This window comes from Mesoplodon mirus (assembly GCF_964341445.2).
Source record: "Mesoplodon mirus genome assembly, chromosome: 4".
NCBI classification, from domain to species: Eukaryota; Metazoa; Chordata; class Mammalia; order Artiodactyla; family Ziphiidae; genus Mesoplodon; species Mesoplodon mirus.
Window position 1 is genome coordinate 114,864,578 of NC_138979.1, and position 20,586 is coordinate 114,885,163.

General features: G+C 49.6%; 1 protein-coding gene across 3 annotated transcripts; it reads left to right on the top strand.

The window, feature by feature from the left end:
* The first annotated feature begins 5,451 nt into the window (after window positions 1-5,451).
* Window positions 5,452-14,243, top strand: PCK2 (phosphoenolpyruvate carboxykinase 2, mitochondrial). 3 transcript variants are annotated; one of them, XM_082618915.1, is made up of 10 exons: window positions 5,453-5,593; window positions 7,939-8,184; window positions 8,643-8,827; window positions 8,914-9,117; window positions 9,479-9,666; window positions 9,992-10,154; window positions 10,439-10,657; window positions 12,828-12,965; window positions 13,264-13,359; window positions 13,591-14,243. In XM_082618915.1, exons 1-10 carry the CDS (start codon window positions 5,565-5,567, stop codon window positions 14,043-14,045), a joined length of 1,923 nt encoding a protein of 640 aa, XP_082475041.1. In that variant the 5' UTR covers window positions 5,453-5,564; the 3' UTR covers window positions 14,046-14,243. The 3 variants fall into 3 exon arrangements, with proteins under 3 accessions (XP_082475043.1, XP_082475041.1, XP_082475042.1); XM_082618916.1 differs by having other exon boundaries at window positions 13,923-14,038; XM_082618917.1 differs by lacking the exons at window positions 12,828-12,965; window positions 13,264-13,359; window positions 13,591-14,243 and adding an exon at window positions 12,618-12,780 and having other exon boundaries at window positions 5,452-5,593.
* The last annotated feature ends 6,343 nt before the right edge of the window (window positions 14,244-20,586 follow it).

The window sequence follows — 20,586 nt, forward strand, 5'->3', positions numbered from 1 at the left end:
CTGCGTGCCTAGAGCCTGTGCTCTGCAACAAGAGAAGCCACCGCAATGAGAAGCCCTTACACCATCACGAACAGTAGACCCCACTCCCCGCAACTAGAGAAAGCCCGCATGCAGCAACAAAGACCCAATGCAGCCAATAAATAAATAAATAAATAAAATCTTTTAAAAACAAAACAAAACAAAACATTATAACTGTTGCAGGAAGAGGGACCCCTTCCAGGACCCAAGAATGGGCTCTTGTCTAACACTTGGAAATGAATTGTCCAAGGAGACACGCATGCTGACAAAGCAAGAGACTTTACTGGGAAGGGGTACCTGGGTGGAGAACAGGAGGGTAAGAGAACCCAGGAGGACTGCTCTGCCACGTGGCTCGCAGTCTCGAGTTTTACAGTGATGGGATTAGTTTCTGGGCTGTCTCTGGCCATCATTCTGACACAGGTTCCTTCCTGGTGGTGCATGCATCACTCAGCCAAGATGGATTCCAGCTAGGAGGATTCAGGGAGGTTGGTAGGACATATGGACTGGCGTCACCTTTTCACCTTTCCTAAATTCTTCTGGTTGGTGGTGGCTTGTTTATTACATGTTCCTTACCAGGACCTCCTGTCATAAAACAGCTCATGCAAATGGGTTAGTGTGGTGCCTGGCCAGGGTGGGCAGTTTCGGTCAGTGGTTCCCCTAACATAACAAGATGGGTGCTATGCAGGAGAAGGGCAGGGGGCTATGAGACTTTATTTCATGAGGACCTAATCTAACGTGGGGGCGGGGGAGAGGGTGGCATTGCAGGGACAGCTCGCCTAAGAAGTCACATTAAACTGAGACTGGTCAGGGAGTAAGAAGTGACCATGCCTGGTGGTGTGGAAAAGATGGAGATTCCAAGCCACAGGAATAATGTATGCAGAGGCTCTGGGCAGGGAAGAGGTAGACACATTCATGAAACTGAAAAAAACCCAGTGTAACCAGAAAGCAGATACCAAGGAAAGTGGGAAGAATGGCAGTAGCTGAGGGTGGGGCCAGATCATGCAGAGCCTTGTAGGCCAAGTTTAGGATGTGGGGGCTCTACTCAAAGGGCAATGAGAAGCTACTAAAGGATTTTCAGCAGGGATGTGGAATGATCAGATTGTGTCTGAAAAGATCACTTTGGATCTAGGGTGGAGGATGGCCAAAATGGAATCAGAGTTAGATTAGGGGTTTAATGCAGTTATCCAAGTCGAGTTGGGGGGATATCTTAAGCTGGAATAAAACCCAAAAAACAAAAAAATCTCTGAGATGGAAACTTGTGTACAGGTGATTTGTTGGGAGGATTTTCCAAGTCAGTGAGAGAAGTGCAACTGGGCAGCGGGAAGAGTTGAAAAGCATTACAGCTGAAACAGAGGCTTCAGTCGACCCCATAGGAGCTCTGGAGCTGGATGGACCTTCAGAGTGTCACAAATTGAGGCAAGGGGGCCAGGACTTTGGAGTCCTGCATCAACCAGTCGTTGGATACCAGCTGCCCCAGGAAAGGGGGCATTTGGCAAGACAGCTCCCTTCAGCCACAGGTGGTGCTCAGGGAAGTGCTCAGCTTTGCACCATCAGCAGCCAACACTCAGCCGCTGGGACATGATCCTGAAGGGGGCATCTGGGCAGCACACCACAGCACCCACTGCAGGGGGTCTGTGAGATGTCCAATGGCTGGGCCCAGAAGGCCCTGGGGAGGACAAAATGCAAGCTAAGGCAAAACTGGTCACACTCTGCCCCTGTTACTGAACACAAGTTCGCTGCCCAGCAACGCACAGTGAGGCCAAACAAACTGAAACGTTGGAGTTTGGAGTAGAGAAAGGTTTATTGCAGGGCCAAGCAAGGAGAAAGGGTGGCTTGTGCTCAAAAACCCCAAACTTCCCAGTGGTTTTCTGGGAGTTTTTATAGGCAAAATCTGGGGTGGGAGCTGCAGGGTATGTGACTTTTCTTCTGACTGGTTGGTGATGAGATAACAGGGCAGTGTTCCAAGGATCTTGTGCTCAGCCTGAAGTTACCATTCTCCACCTGAGTGGGGACGTTAGTTCCTGCAGAAGAGCTCAAAGATATTGTTATGTATATCCCTTGAGGAGGAACCAGGGCCCTGCTTTATTGCTGCACTATTGTTTCTTGACTGTTCCTCCTCTGTTTCTGCCTTACCTCCCCTCCCTGATTAGTAACTGTTTGAATCTGCCCTTTGGTACTCGGGGAAGGTCTATGAGGCTGAAGCCTTTTTCCTACAACTAAGAAACCGGGGACACAAAAAGGACTTGTACCTGTGAGGGCTCCACGGGGTCCTGCTCAGTTTCAATGAATGCCGTGATCCTGAAGGGGGGATCTGGGCCACACTCCCCAGCATCCACTGCAGTGGGTTTGTGAGACATCCAAGGGCTGATCCAGAGGGCCCTGGGGATCAGAAAATGCAGACCAAGGCAAGGCTGGTCACACCCTGCCCCCTGGTGGTGGCTGTGGACACTAGGCCAGCTGGTGGACCAGGCTAGGAGGAGGGCTAGAGAACCGAGCAAAACTGTGAGGCACATAAGGGGAATCGAATAAGGAAACCCTCAAGGGAGCCCCTCGTTCAGTCTTCCTAAAGTTAAGGAAGAATGGGGGGGGGATTAGAAATGTGGGATTCATTCATTCTTTCACTCCACCAGCGTTGATTAAGTGCCTAATTATTATGGGCCAGATTCTTCTAGGAGCTAGAATAAAAAGAAGACTAAAATTGGGGTCCTTTTGGAACTTCCCTGGTGGTCCAGTGGTTAAGAATCCGCCTTCCAATGCAGGGGATGTGGATTTGATCCCAGGTCGATCGGGGAACTAAGATCCCATGTGCCGTGAGGCAGCTAAGCCCTTGTGCCACAACTAGTGAGCCTGCATGATGCAACTACAGAGCCCACACGCTCTGGAGCCTGTGTGCCACAACTAAAGAGAAGCCTGCTCACCACAACGAAGAGCCCACATGCCGCAACTAAGACCCAACGCAACCAAAATTAAATAAATAAATATTTTAAAAATAAAATGAAATTTGGGTCCTTTTTTCAAGTAGCTAACACTCCAGTGAGGATTACGGAGATACAAAATCAACTACAATAAAGTGTGATTAATTCAAAAATATAGGTATGTACACAGTATTGAACCAACATAGATGAGACAGATGTTAATTCTAAGGGGCACACTGACCTTCACACAGAAGGTGATGTTTAATTTAAATCTGAAGGGCAGAAAGGTTCACAAAAGTGCTCTGGGAACTGCAGAGTTTGATATATAGGACAGAAGGCAGCACGTAGGGAGGTGGGGGTGATACCATTGGATAAATGGGAACCAGATTATGAAGGACATCAGTTGCCATGTAGTAGGAAGCCTTGAAGGAATTTTAAGCCTAAGAGTGGTATGATCTCATTTTTTCCTTAAAGACAAATCAAGGAGACAGTATAGGATTGCAGGGGGGGAAAAAACTTGGTAATTAGAGTCAGAAAGACTTGGATTCAGATTCCATTTCTCCTGCTGATCAGCTGTGTGACTTTGAAGAAATGACTTAACCTCTAAGCCTCAGTGTCCACATCAGTAAAACAGGGCTATTGTGAAACTGAATGAGATTATGCATGTAAAGCTACTGGCTCAGAGCCTGGCACCTGGTGTCCATACAATAAATATTCCTCTCTCTTAATTTTCCAAAGTGAACTTATGCGCAGAGTTTGGAGAATAACTTGGTGGGAGGGAGAGGGGGTGGCATTTGGAGAGGTGGGATGCCAAGGTGCTTGGAAGCTATTGTTTGAAGCCAAGAGAGAGATAAACCCTGAACTAAGGCAGTGGCCAGGGGGAACAGACACAGACTTGAGAGCTAATTGTGAAATACAAATCCAAAGTTCCTGGTGTCTGACTGGACGATAAGAAAGGAATAGTCTAGACTGATTCAGGTTCCTCTAGGGCAACTGGCTAGATAGTGGTGCCATTTGCTGAGATAGGGAACCATGAGAGCAGGTGCAGGATCACAGAAGAGATGATGACCTTCAATAGCTTGGCCATGATGCCACTGGTGTGCACATCTTTAGGCCCAGAGAGTGACCAAAGGGGAGCTGTTTGCAGGGGAGTGGGTATGAACAGAGTTTGGGTGTAGGGACTGGAGGGAAGAGTCCCAAATACATACACATGAGGTTGAGTCCAGGATGGAGCCTGGGTGGAAGAGATGAGGGTCAGCAGCAAGCCCAAGGCTGGAGGCCAACTCTTTTGTCCCATTATGTTCCAGTACAGAACTCTGAGAAATCTGAGAATTAAGGTTGTTTCTGTTGCAAATAGCAGAAGTCCACTTGAAATTAGCTTGAGCAAGAGAAGAAATTTATTGACTCTTATACCCGGAATTAGGAATCTGTCACTCTCCACCCCTCAGCCTGCTTCCTCTAGCCTGGTTTCCATCTCAGGCAGGTTCCTGTTTTGCAGGGCCAAGTTGACACCCAGCAGCATCAGGCTTAGGTTCTACCAGCCCAGCAACACCAGCAGAAGGAGATCTCATGTTGAAAGTTGACAGAAAAAGCCCCAGAGAGAGACCTCATGCCCATTCCTGAACATTTCCACTGGCTGTGGCCAGAGTGACGGACACACAAATTGGCCAAGCTAAGAGCCCACTGGTAGGAGACCCACAAGACCACACAGACTGAGGAGGTGGTTCCCCAAAGGAACATCGGGGTGCTATTACCAGAAAGGGGGACTGGATGCTGGGCCAATGCTTACCATAGCCACATTGAGTTTGAGGTGCTATGGCCTTTGGGGTGATACCCATGGTCTCAAGCTGAAGAGAGATGTCTGGCTGGAGACATAACTTGAGAAATTACCAGAGGACTTTGTGGTGGTGGTTGGGTGGGGCAGATGCATTCTCCAGGGGAATGTGGAGAGAATGACCAGGCCAGAAGCCCAAAGAAGAGATTCTGGGGTGGAGAGACATCACCACTTCATGGTAAGGCAGAAAAGAGCCCTCATCACGGGGAGAAGAAACAGGGATTTGGGAGTTGGGGACTGAGGGAACCATAGCATTAGGGCCCTGGACAACAGAAGAGCCTGGGCTCAAGAGTGCCCAAGCCCCGGGAAGAAGGGGAAAGGCAATGCCCAGCCCCCGGCTTCTAGACTTCCAGCGCCCCGTGGGCTCCAGCCCCTGGCCTCTCCCCTTGTTCTTAGCTTGTTTGTCACCCAACGTCTCCCAGTCGCTCTCTCCCGGGAGCAAGAATCCTCAAAGTTACATCATGTGCAGGGGGCGAGGCGTAGCGGTGGGGCGGGGCCTCGGGGAGGAGGCAGCCGAGGAGAGGACCCAATCCTCCAATGGGAGACAAGGGTTTGGGGGCTAAGATGCAGGAGGTGGGGCCATGGCTGGGCTGACCTGAGGCTGGAGCCCCGTGCGGAGAGAGGGTCGCGCCGGCCCTGCTGGGTCCCGCCCCTTCGCCCGCCCTCCTCCTTTTTAAGCGCCTCCTGCCTAGCCTGAGCTCCCGCTCTCTGCGCCGCGCTCCCTCCTTCCCCGCCTTCCTTGTCTCCCCGGCTCCGCTCCGTTCGCGCGGCCACCCCGCAACCCCGGCCCAGGTACCATGGCCGCTGTGTACCGCCCCGGCCTGCGGTGAGTGACCCCCAGTCCGGGGCCGACCCGCACCTTCCGCCGCGCTCGCCCCCTCGGGGCTGCCATTTGCGTTCTCCTGCTCGCCCTCCTCCGCCTGGTTTCGCCTCCGAGGAGGAGGAGGCGGGCAGGTGGCGAGTGCGTCTGGATCCACGGCCTCTCGGGTCGTGCATCTCGCTGGAGATCGGCGCGGCCTCAGCCGCTCCGGGTCTCTCGGTTTCCGTCCCCACCCCCCACCCCCCACCCCCCGCTTTGCTGGTCCCTGACCACACCGTCTCTGTCTGCCACCCTCAGAACTTCCTTTCCCCTCCTCTCTCGTCCTCGCTGGGCCCGGTCTCCGTGTCTCCTCCTTTGCTTTACAGATGTAGCGCTTGTGCCCCAGGTTGCGGTGAGGAGCAGTAGGGCCTTGGGGTCAAGGGTGCATGAGCCCCTGGGGATTGAGCTCAGAGCTCCCCAAAGAAGGTAGAAGGTAAACAGCCATTCCCCAGCCTCCCCCGCGACTGGATCCTGGCAGACGAAGCTGGCGGGAAGCCCAGCACAGCCAGAGGGGCCTGGGGCCCGGGAAAGGAGGGAGGCAAGGTGGAAGAGCGGGCCAAGGTGCGTTCATTCTTACCTGGCTGGCTTCATCCCCTGTCCAGGACGGGAACCCCTGGGCCCTGCTTGTCTGCCCTCTCCCCCTTTTCACAGCTTCCTGTCTTCCCTCTGTAGCCTCCCTTCTCAGCTTTTGTCCCAGGGTCTGAGCTGACCCTCTGTCTCTCCCACAGCTGGTTCCGCTTGGCCAGCCCTTGTGGGTGGTCTCTGGAGAAGGGGTAAAGGAGAAGGTCCTACTCAGGAGGCTGGGGTGGGGGGAGTGGGGGAGGGAGCTTCCTAGGAGACTTCCTCAGCCAGCCTCCCCTTGGAGACAGGTTCTCCTCAAGGCTGTCTGCCTTTAAAATTAATGCTCACGGGAAATTTCTCTCTGAGGGGGGAACAGAACCAGGTCCCAGGAGGCTTCCACCTTTGCCCCTGGGGCCACACTGAGTTTCCACCCTGCCCTGCCCAGTGAAGCCACCCAGCCCCCACATTCACGGTCTGAGCGTCCTCCCTTCCCCAGGCTTATTCCCTGTGAGTCTGAGCGCCCTGCAGTCTAATGTTCCACCCCACGACCAAAAGCCAAAGTTCTAGGCATGTGTTCTCTAGGAAAGAGAGCCAAGGGAGGGACAGGGTCATGCGGTGCTGGGCATGTGGGGCACAGTTTCTGGCGGGCAAGGCCCTGGCATTAGGAGGACAGCTTCTCTCTCTTGGCCTTTGCTCTCTCTGGGTCACTCCACCCTGGGTCCAGGCCAACTGGAGAAGACCTTACTTTTCCCTCTCCTAGGGGTGTGAAGGGATAGACTCCAGGGACCCTGTTCTAAGAATTGGGGCATGCACCCCAGCCAGTGATGTTCTCCAACAGTCAGCCTTCTACACAGTTCAAAAATACCTACCCAGGGCTTCCCTGGTGGCGCAGTGGTTGAGAGTCCACCTGCCGATGCAGGGGACACGGATTCGTGCCCCAGTCCAGGAGGATCCCACATGCCGCAGAGCGGCTAGGCCTGTGAGCCATGGCCGCTGAGCCTGTGCGTCCGGAGCCTGTGCTCCACAACGGGAGAGGCCACAATAGTGCGAGGCACACGTAAAAAAAAAAAAAAAAAAAAAAAAAAAAACAACTACCCAGTGGCAGCACTTTATGCGATCCTTGTTGGCCCAGGTGGGCAACTGCAGATCCAGTGCCTGGAACCCTGACATCCAATCACCCACTCTCTGTGCAAGGGCCCAAATCTAGAAACCTGGGACTTACCATCTCAAAGACCTAGTCCTCTGCTTGAGGCTTTCACAGTCTTACAACATGCACATCAGAAGAAAAGAATGAAAACAGCTGCCTTTTTGACTTATAAAAACTATACTTGAGAATGAAAAGGACACCAGACACATGAAGCTGTCAACTGGGCACAGTTTACTGACATTTGGACCATAGGACACCTGCTCATTTCCAAACATTGACCAGACATAATAAAAAATGGGTATGAGCTAAGCCTCCAATAACATCAGCATGCCTTTTACATACAGCCACACAGCCAGGCATATGTCTTTATGCTCGTTTGGTGATACCTGTCCCTTGCTAATCAGGAGACACCCTCACTAAGCCTCATAAAGGCCACAAGACAGACGTGGCCTGAACCCATCTTTCTTACCTATTCCGACCTCTTCATGGTGCCTGTACCCAGACCTACTTTAGCACATCCCCAGCAGCCCAGCTTTCTGTCCCCTTGACTTGCCCATCTTCCATGAACACCTGGCCCATTACTTCTCTGTTTCTTCTCTCGCAGGCTTAGATGGCGTGGACTGAACCCCTGGGGCTGGCCCTCACGGCGCAGTATCCAGACCCTGCGAGTACTGAGTGGAGACCTGGGCCAGCTGCCTGCTAGGGTTCGAGACTTCGTGGAAAACAGTGCCCGCCTGTGCCAACCAGAGAGCATCCACATCTGTGATGGGACCGAGGCGGAAAACACTGCCACACTAACCCTGCTGGAACAGCAGGGACTCATCCGAAAGCTCCCAAAGTACAACAACTGGTATGCCCTGAGCCCAGTGACCTGCGAGATGGGGGCAGCTGCGGGGACAGAGGCCACTTTGGGTTTACCAAGACAAAATCAAATTTAAGTAGACCGTCCCAATGGAATGAGTGAGAATGGGAGCTTTGGAGGAAACAATCAGGAATTATTGGGATTGGTCTGTATTTTTATGTTAAGTGAATAAGCTGATACAAATAAAAGCTTTTGCCTTTTTTTTTTTTTTTTTTTTACTTATAAGTTCAGGGAGTTTTTGCCAGGGCAGAGGCCATTAGGGGGCTGGGGCCAAGGGAACTACCCCTTAGACTGGGACAAAATCTGGAGGAAGCAACTGAGATGCAAATGGATGGGAAAAAATAAGACCAACAGAAGACCTAGAGACAAAGTTGGACTTGAAAGAGTGGGTCTGGGTTGAGGGAGATCTACTGGCCACTATCTTCTTGATATCCGCTCTCCCCCAGCTGGCTGGCCCGCACAGACCCCAAGGATGTGGCACGAGTAGAGAGCAAGACGGTGATTGTAACTCCTTCTCAACGGGACACGGTGCCCCTCCCGGCTGGCGGGGCCCGTGGGCAACTGGGCAACTGGATGTCCCCAGCTGAGTTCCAGCAAGCCGTGGATGAGAGGTTTCCAGGCTGCATGCAAGGTAACCAGGGAAGGGACACAGAGGCAGGGGCACTGAAGGAATAAACAGGTTGGAACGCTTCAGCCAGGTGGCGTTTTCCTCCACAGGCCGAACCATGTATGTGCTGCCATTCAGCATGGGTCCCATGGGCTCCCCACTGTCCCGCATCGGAGTGCAGCTCACGGACTCCGCCTACGTGGTGGCAAGCATGCGGATTATGACCCGGCTGGGGACGCCCGTGCTTCAGGCCCTGGGAGATGGCGACTTTGTCAAGTGTCTGCACTCCGTGGGCCAGCCCCTGACTGGGCAAGGTGAGCGCCTGCTCTGCCCGGAGCCGGGGGACACAGAGGCCTACTTGTACTCAGAGGGAACCCCGCATCCTACCCATCCTGATTAGTGAGATACTGAATTCCCAAGAGCTAGGGCAGCAGTGCGCTGGGGGTGAGGCTGAGTTGGCAAAGCAGTTTGCTCAAGATTGAGAAGAGTGAATGATCCATGTCCAAGAATAGGGGCACAGGAGCTGATGCATATTATGAGGTAGGAGGCCTTAGCCACCCATTGACACCACCACTGCTACCGAGTGTCTTTCCTGCCACCCCCTGACCCCTCCGGCCCCTGACACCCCAGTGCCTGATGCCCCTGCCAGCAGCCCCATGACCCCATTGTCCCCAGGGGAGCCGGTGAGCCAGTGGCCATGCAACCCAGAGAAAACCCTGATTGGCCACGTGCCCGACCAGCGGGAGATCGTCTCCTTCGGCAGCGGCTATGGTGGCAACTCCCTGCTGGGCAAGAAGTGCTTTGCCCTTCGCATCGCCTCTCGGCTGGCCCGGGATGAGGGCTGGCTGGCGGAACACATGCTGGTGAGGGCCTGGTGAGGATCTGGGCAGCTTCGGGGGGCAGGCCAAGGGTGGGGCCTGGCCAGTCAGCCTCAGCCTCGCCTCTCCACTGCCAGGTGCCCAACGGGCGGGCCAGGGACTCTGCGCAAATGCCCGAAGCTTTGGGCCGAGGCTGCTGAAGGTTGCGGGGGGGCTTCCCCTTGCTGCCACCCCAGGCCCTGTAGCAAGGCAGTGCACCTGTTTCATGAATAAACATTGGTCCTCCCTGTTGACCCCTAGCTGTCCTTCCCATGCAGACCATGCCTAACCTCTGGTGACCTCTTCCTTGCTCCCTGTCCCCACCTGGCAGATCCTGGGTATCACCAACCCCGCGGGGAAGAAGCGCTATGTGGCAGCTGCCTTCCCCAGCGCCTGTGGCAAGACAAACCTGGCCATGATGCGGCCGGCACTGCCAGGCTGGAGAGTGGAGTGTGTGGGGGATGACATCGCCTGGATGAGGTTTGACAGTGATGGTGAGAGGCCCTTGGATCGTGTACTCGCCGTTCTGGTTCTTACCAGAGTGTAGGATTCCTGCCTCCACTCCTCAGCGTGAACTTTGTCAGTGAGAACCTTCTCCTGAACAGCCACCCCTCCCCCATGCCTCCTGGCAGCCCAGCTGCCCTGGAGATGCAAAACCTTTCCCCTCAGATCTAGGGTCCAGCTCGGGGCAGGGAGGGGCTGAGCAGGACCTTCCGAGGCTGAACCCCTCGACTCTTCCTGGTTAGTCCTTCCGTTTCTTCACTTTTCCTCCCGACAGGTCGACTCCGGGCCATCAACCCTGAGAACGGCTTCTTTGGGGTGGCCCCTGGCACCTCTGCCACCACCAATCCCAATGCCATGGCCACAATCCAGAGTAACACCCTTTTCACCAACGTGGCTGAGACCAGCGATGGCGGCGTATACTGGGAGGGCATTGACCAGCCTCTTCCACCCGGCGTCACCGTGACCTCCTGGCTGGGCAAACCCTGGAAACCTGGTATGGGGCAGGGAGGGGGTGTAAGTCAGCCCCCAGGGCTCAACACCTTGATGATGTAAAAGCCTTTTCCTCAACCTGCAGCCATCTGCCAGGACCTCTGGGACTCAAAGGGAGTTATGCAACCCTAAGCAAGATCTCAGTTCACGTCCCAGTTCAGTTTGTGGCCTGGCTGACTCTCTTAACCTCCTGAGCTTTAGTTTCCCCATCACATGAATGGGGGTAGTTTTCATAGTACTGATCTCATAAGGTGTTGGAAGGTTAAATTAAATAATGCATGCAGGGCTTCCCTGGTGACGCAGTGGTTGAGAGTCTGCCTGCCGATGCAGGGGACGCCGGTTCGTGCCCCGGTCCAGGAAGATCCCACATGCCGCGGAGTGGCTAGGCCCGTGAGCCACGGCCGCTGAGCCTGCGCGTCTGGAGCCTGTGCTCCGCAACGGGAGAGGCCACAACAGTGAGAGGCCCGCGTACCGCAAAAAAAAAAAAAAAAAAAAAAATGCATGCAAAGGATTCAACGTAGCGCTGAATACATAGTACATTCTCAATTAATATAAGCTGGATATTTTTAAAGGGGGGGTTGTCTTGGAAATTATTACAGAAAGAATTGGACTCAAAGCACAGTCATAAAGTTTGACCCATTAGGAAGGAAGAAGCCTGCCCCTCCCCCTGCCACTTGGACCCTCACCCCACCCCGACTCCCCATGTAATAACCATTGTCTAAAGGTCAGTATTGTTACCCTCACCCTTCCCCTGCCCCTCCAACACATACATGCCAATCTTTCCGAACAAAATCAGACCAGCTCTTTAGCCTCTCCTAGAAGCTAGTTTCTCAACCCTGTCATTACTCCCTTGTGCCCTGCAGCCCTGCCCCTTCCTCCAGCCCTGCACTCTGGACCTTCAGCTTTCAGTGGCCCTTGGCATTCTGTGAGCCCAGACCTAGGGGTGGGAGCAAAGAGGAGCCTAGCAGGGGAGGGTGGCCTGTGGTCACTGAAGCCTACATTCAAGTTTTCCAGGCTGGCTTAGCAGTCACCTCCCTCATTTAATCATCCTTCATTTTCTTTAACACCATCATTAAGCCCTCCTTAGCCTCCCCACCCAACTGAGAAACCCAAGAAACTTTCATATTTCACCACAGGCTAGTTGCCCAACCCTTTCATCACCTCTGGATTCAGGGGTGTAACGAGGGCATGTTGTGCCCAGCTTCAGTTCTCAGAATAATACCTTGTGCTAGGTCCTCAACTGGGGGCTGATGAAAGTGCAAGAGAGAAGCATAAGGATGGTTCTTACATGAAAGTGGAGGCAGGAGCTGGGGGTCAGAGGGGGGCGGGGGCGCTGGCTCCGAGACTCCCTTGCCCCCCAGGTCCAACCAGTAACCTCTGGCAGAGAAAGCACTGTGTCCATTCAGGGCCCCCGTGATGGTGCTTTATACATATGCCACTGACTCAGTCCCAACTCCTCTCCAGGCACCTGAAGGGGCCAAATGACCTGGGCTTCTCAGGTTATGACTGCCCAGGTTATGTCCTTGTCTGAGTTCTTCAAGCCCTATCACTCTAGCCGGGTCTGAGCAGACCCAGGGAAACCACCAAAACCTCGCTAGCTTTAAAATCAGTTCCTGTTTGCATTCTGATAGCTCAGGAGATTCTGTCTTCCGCCATTTGCTGATGGAAAGTCAGTTGTCTGTAAACTGAAGAAACAACATGACAACAAAGACAATAGCAAAGAAGAAAGTCGGTTGTCTGAAATACTGACCTGTTTCAGTTTTTGCTTTAGGTTTGAGTGTTTATTTAAATAATAATCCCATAAATTAAAAGAAGAGTTCCTGGGGGAAATTTTCCATTATAACCCTATGCCAATATTTAACCCCATTCCCTTGAGCACTGCTCAGTGCCAAGTGGCTGTAGCTTGGCATAAACATTAGTGTCCTGCTAAACACAAATTGCTCTCTCACTCTTTTCTCCCATAGCTCAGCTGGCAGTACCATTATGGATAAATAACCTGATCTTCAGGGGAGATGTCCTGGCTCCCTTCTCCCTGCTCCTTACCAACCTCCAACCCGAGATTGTGGGGAGCTGATGATGCAAAAAGAAGCTGTGCAAGAGTGTCTGCAAATGTCTCTGTGTATTGGGGGTGGACGTGCCCTTGGAAGTGATAGTATTTGTATTTGCTCTGCCAGGTGACAAGGAGCCCTGTGCACATCCCAATTCTCGCTTTTGTGCCCCGGCTCGCCAGTGCCCCATCATAGACCCAGCCTGGGAGGCCCCTGAGGGTGTCCCCATTGACGCCATCATCTTTGGAGGCCGCAGACCCAAAGGTAAACATCGTGGGGGCTCCATGCCATCTGGGTTAAGTGTTGGGCTCTCTATCAGGGCCCACTTCCTTCTTGTACTTAAAGCTCAGAGAGCCTAAGCCTGGATCGCCAACTACAGCTGTCTGCCTCTAGAGCACCCCCCTGGAGAATGCAAAATCGAGGTGGAGTGGGGAGGCATGGGGTTTGAAAATGGGCAGCTGAGGTCCTAGGAGAGAGAGAGTAAGAGTCAAGATCACCAGAAGGGATGGAGTGATCGTACAAAGATAAGGGCTGCCTTTGACCATGTGCACTGGTGTCCCAGGAGTCCCCCTGGTATATGAGGCCTTCAGCTGGCGCCATGGGGTGTTTGTGGGCAGCGCCATGCGCTCGGAGGCCACTGCCGCGGCTGAACACAAAGGTGAGCTCCACTCCTGTGTGCCCAGCTTGCCTCTTCTCTCCCTTCCTGAACCAGACCTTCCTCCTGCCCACCCCTTCCCACATGTATCTTTTCCCCATTCCCTTCCCCTCACCCTGCCTTGAGGATGTTCCAGAACCGCCAACATTTCACAGCTTCCTCCGGCTGGAGGTGGGGTACCTTTCTCTTCTCCAGTAAGAGGAGGTTCCTTACCCATCCTGCTCCCCTCCCCAGGGAAGGTCATCATGCATGACCCATTTGCCATGCGGCCCTTTTTTGGCTACAACTTTGGGCGCTACCTTGAACATTGGCTGAGCATGGAGGGGCTCAAGGGGGCCCGGCTGCCCCGCATCTTCCATGTCAACTGGTTCCGGCGCGACGAGGCAGGCCACTTCCTGTGGCCAGGCTTTGGAGAGAATGCTCGGGTGCTAGACTGGATCTGCCGGCGGCTAGAGGGGGAGGACAGTGCCCGAGAAACGCCCATTGGGCTGGTGCCAAAGGAAGGTGCCTTGGATCTCAGCGGCCTGGGAGCCATAGACACCACCCAGCTGTTCTCGCTCCCCAAGGACTTCTGGGAACAGGAGGTTCGTGACATTCGGAGCTACCTGACAGAGCAGGTCAACCAGGATCTGCCCAAGGAGGTGATAGCTGAGCTGGAGGCCCTGGAGGGACGCGTGCGCAGAATGTGACCTGAGGCTACAGCTAGCGAGAGAGCATGCCCCCCCCCCCAACCCCGCTCCAACCCTCCTAGGAATAAGCAAGCTACCAGACTTGCGGAAAATATGAGCAACTTGACATAACTATCATCTTCTGGGTGCCATGAGACCAGGCCACAGACCTTCCCCCACATGCTGCCCAATAATGAGATGCTCATTTATTTAATATAACATCTGTGCTGTTTTCATTTCCTGCCTGTCTTCACAGGCTTCCCTTTAACACCAATCTCACAATCTTCTTCCAACCCTTCCAAGTAGCTGGTGTCCCAGTGCAGCCTGGCCTGGCACAGCCTGGTTGTATAAGGACCTCTCTCACAGGCATCTCTACCACCACTGGGAGAAGGCAGTAACTACTCATGTCCTGAGGTCTTAAAAAGGCGGGGCCTCTGTGAGCTGCTCAGTACAGCCTCCAGGCCTAAAATTCCCAGTCTCCCATCAGAGACACAGAAGCCTCTATAACCCCACTCACCAGTGAAGCAGTTGCATTGTCGATTCTCAAACCTGTTCTTCCTCCTGCCTGACCTGAAATTGGGACCCGCAAAGTATTCATGAAAGCTTATTCAATATTAAGGCAGCTTCCATAGTACCTTCTGTGTGCCAGGTGCTGTTCAGGGGTGTCAGCTGAGAATAACTTCGCCCGGGATCTAGATCAGGCTGAGTGAATGTATAAACTGAGATGGGTACAAGGGAAGTACGTACCCAGAAAATCAGGACAAATTTTAACAAAATTAAAATTACCATTTAAAAAATGGGAATATTAAAATGGGGAATTCCCTCAGAAGAAAACACTGGAGGAGGAAACACCAAGTGTTCTCATAGAAAACAGCCAATAACCAGTTACAATGTGTAACAGCAGCAAAGAATCTAAAGGTCAGAGTGGATCACATGCTAAAACACAGCAGTGGAGTCCATTGCACTTAAAAATATCTAGTCAAATCCTCAGCTTCATAAATAGCATGTGATAACTGAAACAATATGATCAGAGGCAGCATAGTATAGATGTTAGGCACCTAGTAGACTCAGGCCAGGGGTGCCTCTCAGTTTCTTCAGCTGTAAAATGGGGATGTGCCTACATCTAACAGTGTTGTTTGGATTAAGAGTCAGTGAAGCCAGGCACTCAGAACTATGCCTGACAAGGAATAACCATTGAATATATGTCAGCTGTCCTCACCTTTCCACTCTACACTGATTAGAGTGGGCCCCGTAGGCATATGTTATACATTGCTGGCTCCACAGTTTAAGAGGAAAACGAGCAATGTAAACACAATTTAGAGGAGAAAGAAAAATAGGTTTGGAAATAAGTCCTTCCTGGTAAGAGGCAGGGAACTGGGGTTCCAGACACCTCTCTGGTAACTAAATGCACAGGGGGTAGGAAGGTGTTAGCCTTAAAAATGATTTTGGGGACTTCCCTGGTGGTCCAGTCGTTAAGACTCCACGCTTCCACGGCAGGGGGCACAGGTTCAATCCCTGGTGGGGAACTAAGGTCCTGCAGGCCGTGTGGCACAACCAAAAAAAAAAAGAAAAGATTTTGTTTCTCCAAAGAAGACATACAGCTGGCCAACAGGCACGTGAAAAAATGCTCAACTTCACTAATTATTAGAGAAATGCAAACGAAACTACAATGCGGTAACACCTCATATCGGTTAGAATGGCCATCATCAAAAAGTCTACAAACAGTAAATGCTGGAGAGGGTGTGGAGAAAAAAGAACCCTCCTACAGTGTTGGTAGGAATATAAATTTGTGCAGCCACTATGGAGAACAGTATGGAAGCTCCTTAAAAAACTAAAAATAGAGTTACCATATGACCCAGCAATCCCACTCCTGGGCATATATCCAGAGAAAACTAGAATTCAAAAAGATACATGCACCCCAATATTCATTGCAGCACTATTTACAATAGCCAAGACATGGAAGCAACCTAAATGTCCATCGACAGATGAATGGAGAAAGATGTGGCACATATATACAATGGAATGTTAGCCATAAAAAAAGAATGAAATAATGCCATTTGCAACAACATGGATGGACCTAGAGATTATCATACTAAGTGAAGTAAGCCAGACAGAGAAACACAAACATCATATAATACCGCTTATATGTGGAATCTGAAAAAAAAAAAAGATACAAATGAACTTATTTACAAAACAGAAATAGACCCACACACAGAAAACAAACATGGTTACTAAAGGGTAAGGTTGGGGAGTGGGGGGGGGGAAGGGATAAATTAGGAGGATGGGATTAACACATACACACTACTATATATAAAATAGATAACCAACAAGGACCTACTGTATAGCACAGGGAACTATACTCAATATTTTGTAATAACCTATAAAAGAAAAGGGTCTGAAAAAGAATACACACACACGTATGTGAATCACTGTGCTGTACACCTGAAACTAACACAACATTGTAAATCAACTACACCTCAATTTAAAAATTAAAAAAAAATAAAAAGTCTGGAAAAACCCTAGTAAAAGTGATTCTGTCAATGAGAATAAAATTGGGCTCCATGCCCTGCAGCTCCAGATAAATGATAAAATATAGTTAACCTTTTAATTTCAAAATAAAACACAGATAAAGAAGACCATACAAAACAAAAGTATAGCTTAATAAGCTAATATAAATGGAACAACTTTGAAACCATTACCCAGAAAAAGAAACAACTTTGCCAAACACTAAAAGCTCCCCCACCCCCTTGCCATGCTCCTCATCTTCATCACAGCCCCTCATTCCTGGTGGAAATGGACACCATGGTTCATGATAGTCACATCCTTGCTTTCTACCCGCCCCCCCCCCCGGAGTTGTATTACCCAAATCCAGATCCCTAGACATTATAGTTTTTGTAGTTATAGTCTTGCACATTTAAAAGAAAATGTATATGCCTTTTAAGTCTCTTTCAATCTACAGGTTCCCCCTCCACTCTTTAATTTTCCTTCAGTTTAACCATTGAAGAATCCAGGCCTAGATGCTCAATGCCTAGATTCATTCATTTATTAGGGATTTCAAAACAGCTGTACTCAAACTCTGTCATAATAGTTGGAATAATTTTACAAAGGGACACTCCTTTTATCTTCTATTTCATTACTCAAAGGTACAGTTTATATAAGAACAGCAAGTAACTGCTTGATTCTTTTCCTTTATTTACCATCTACAAAATAATGATTTGGCTTCATATCATTCTTCAGAAAGGTGACCGATTAGTAACACACACACACACACACCCATTATGAACTCATGGGTTTAAACATACTTAATGTTTATTAAATTATCCTTATAATGCTCAAATTATCCCATCTTTGGCCATAAGCTTGGCTTCTGAGTCCTTTTGACATTACCCTGATGATGTTTACTTGCTTCTTTGCTACCCGGAATGGTAAGTTGTTCCATGTTCATCTTGTACATTTCTTACCCCAGACCTAGAATCAACCATTACCCCAAGCTCTGGTTTCTTTCCATGGGAAATGGTATTTTAAGATTTAGGTGGTAGGAGTGTTTATTGCTACTGGATTGTTTCTAGATCTTTTCAGTGAATAGGGATAGGAAGATAAAATACCTCATGAGTTTATACTGATAGTTCCTATTCAAACTCAGGGCTAAAGGGTATTTAACTTCTATATCACGTTTGTAACTCCTATCACCACACAAAAAATTCTGGTTCCCAAGGACATAGGAGACAAGAGTATTCGAAATCCCATAATTACTCAGTTTCTTTATAGTCAACACATTTTAAGTCCTGGGCAAATTAGCATACTTCCCCCGTTCCTTCTACATCGAACATGCTGCAAGAAAATAAGTTATAAACACGTCATCCATCACTTCGGAAGACAGAACTTTCCCTTGTGTTGCCTGAAGCTGTACACGTGTCCCAGGAGCTCTGTGCAGTCACCAGGCTGGGAGCTGGGACCGGGGAGAGAGAGGACAGGGGTAGCCAGAGAAAGAAAAATTTGCTTTCCTTCTCTCCTCTCAAGCTCAGCCCGCCCCCTGGTGGAGATGCTAATGAGCCGGGAACAGCCCAAGGCAGGTCAGATGGGAAGTCAACTAGCCGACATGTACAGAGCAGTTACTAGAACCAGTCCTAAAATGGGTGTTAAAGGTAGAAAACCTCTCTGTGGCTTCAAGTGGCTTTAAGTGTAGCTGGGGAGAGTGGAGGCTGCCCAAATGAAAAGCACTTACAAATTGTCACCAAGCAACATGCCAAATTTCAAAATCACGAGAGGGAAGGCCAATAAAGTTTATCAAAATGACTTCATTATTTTTAAAGAAACACCATTGTCTTTCAATGAAACACATAGTATAGCCTAACATATAAAAGCTCATATACATTTTTAAAATAATGTAAGTCACAAGTGATATAATCAACTTCATAGGCTTAAAAATCTTTTTTACATTCAAAAATCAACCAATGGATCCAGAGATAAAATCCTATATTCTTTAGAATTTGATGTTAAAGACTCGTTTTGGCCATAAAACCTCAGATTTTTCTTTTTAACACCATTACTTTTAAATGTCTTATTCAATAATATACAAATTCCATATTTCAAAGGATTGAATTTAGATTTTATTCAGTTTTAAACTGCATTTGTAAATTAAAAGGATTTGTAAGCTAAGGAGGAGAAGAGGAAAGAGGTTAATTTAAAAATGAGTTAAGGGGGGCTTCCCTGGTGGTGCAGTGGTTGAGAGTCCGCCTGCCGATGCAGGGGATGCGGGTTCGTGCCCCGGTCCGGGAAGATCCCACATGCCGCGGAGCGGCTGGGCCCGTGAGCCATGGCCGCTGAGCCTGCGCGTCCGGAGCCTGTGCTCCGCAACGGGAGAGGCCACAACAGTGAGAGGCCCGCATACTGCAAAAAAAAAAAAAAAAATGAGTTAAGGGCTTCCATGGTGGCTCAGTGGTTAAGAGTCCGCCTGCCAATGCAAGGAACACAGGTTCGAGCCCTGGTCTGGGAAGATCCCACATGCCACAGAGTAACTAAGCCCGTGTGCCACAACTACTGAGCCTGAGCTGTAGAGCCTGCGAGCCACAACTACTGAGCCCCGGTGCCACAACTACTGAGCCCACGTGCCACAACTACTGAAGCCGCGTGCCTAGAGCCCGTGCTCTGCAACAAGAGAAGCCACGACAATGAGAAGCCCGCGCACTGCAACGAAGAGTAGCCCCTGCTAGCTGCAACTAGAGAAAGCCCGTGTGCGGCAATGAAGACCCAACACAGCCAAAAATAAATAAATTTATTTTAAAAATTTAAAAATAAATAATAAAAATGAGTTAACATGAGTGTAACAGAAGTTTTTGTTTTCTGTGGACCTCAGGTGGTCGAATTGTGTTAACCATGATGTTTTGTTCATACTGATTCTTTGTCATTAGTTCATGCAAGGCCTTCTCCATTTTATTATTTGTTTAATGATGTAATGAGCCCAGGTATTTTTATACTTTTTAAATGCAAATTTAAACCATATTGTTTTTGCATCCACCACATGTCACCAGAAGAACTACCACCTTTTTTAAACCTAAAAATGTAACTTGCACAATTTCCCACAGCGTAAAAATAGAAGACTACATCATTTTAATGGCTCCCTGGCATTTTTGTCTACCATATGGACCATCATTTATTTAACCAGTCCCATCCCGTAGCAGTGTGTTTGGATCTATTTTGTTTCCAGTGTTTTACTACTATCAATAATTGCTCTGCTGAACATAAACATTTTTGCTAGACTTAGCATACAGGTCAGGGCTAGATTTCTTAGAAGTGACACCACTGGGTTGTAAGGAAGGGAGTCTGACTGGTAGAGATAAAGCTTCCCCCAGATAAGAAATTCTCCTGGGAAGGTGCAGAGGGGGAACAAGCAAGGAATTTATGGCCATATTTGCTTGGCAGAAGTAACAAAAAAATGAGGCTAGTAAAAAAGACAACCACGTTTGGAAGTTTGTATTTGTATTTGAAACAATAAACAATAGTGAACCATTTGTAGGTTCTTAAGAACTAAATGCTATTAGAGAAGAATACTTCTAGCAGATCAACTAACTAGGAGAGGCGTGAAATAATGAAAATTTGATGTTGGGTGATGACCCTGAAAAACCACCTCAACTAATCAGCTAAGAATCCATAGGACTTGAAGAACTGAATTAAAAGGGCAAAGAGGAGGGAAAGATCATTTTGGAAAATGATTCCATACTTTCCAGGCTGGACAACCCAGAAACCAGACTCCTAAGATTCTGTGATTCATAATTTAGAATTATTTTATAATTTATAAATTTAGAATTTATTTATTTCTAAATAAAGCTAAGATTTATTGAGACAATACTATAGGGCAGATAGTAAGTAACCTGGCAATAGGAGATGGCTGACTGGCAGAGCCGGCTACCTAATTAGTAGAGCCCAGAGCAAGAGGAAAATGTGGGGCGCTTGCTCAAAGACTTTTAAGAATTTCAAAGGGTGACGGCAGAACATTAAGGCAAGTGTGGGCCCCTGAAGCCGCCCTGGTAACCACAGATACTAAGGTCCGATCTAGCGATCT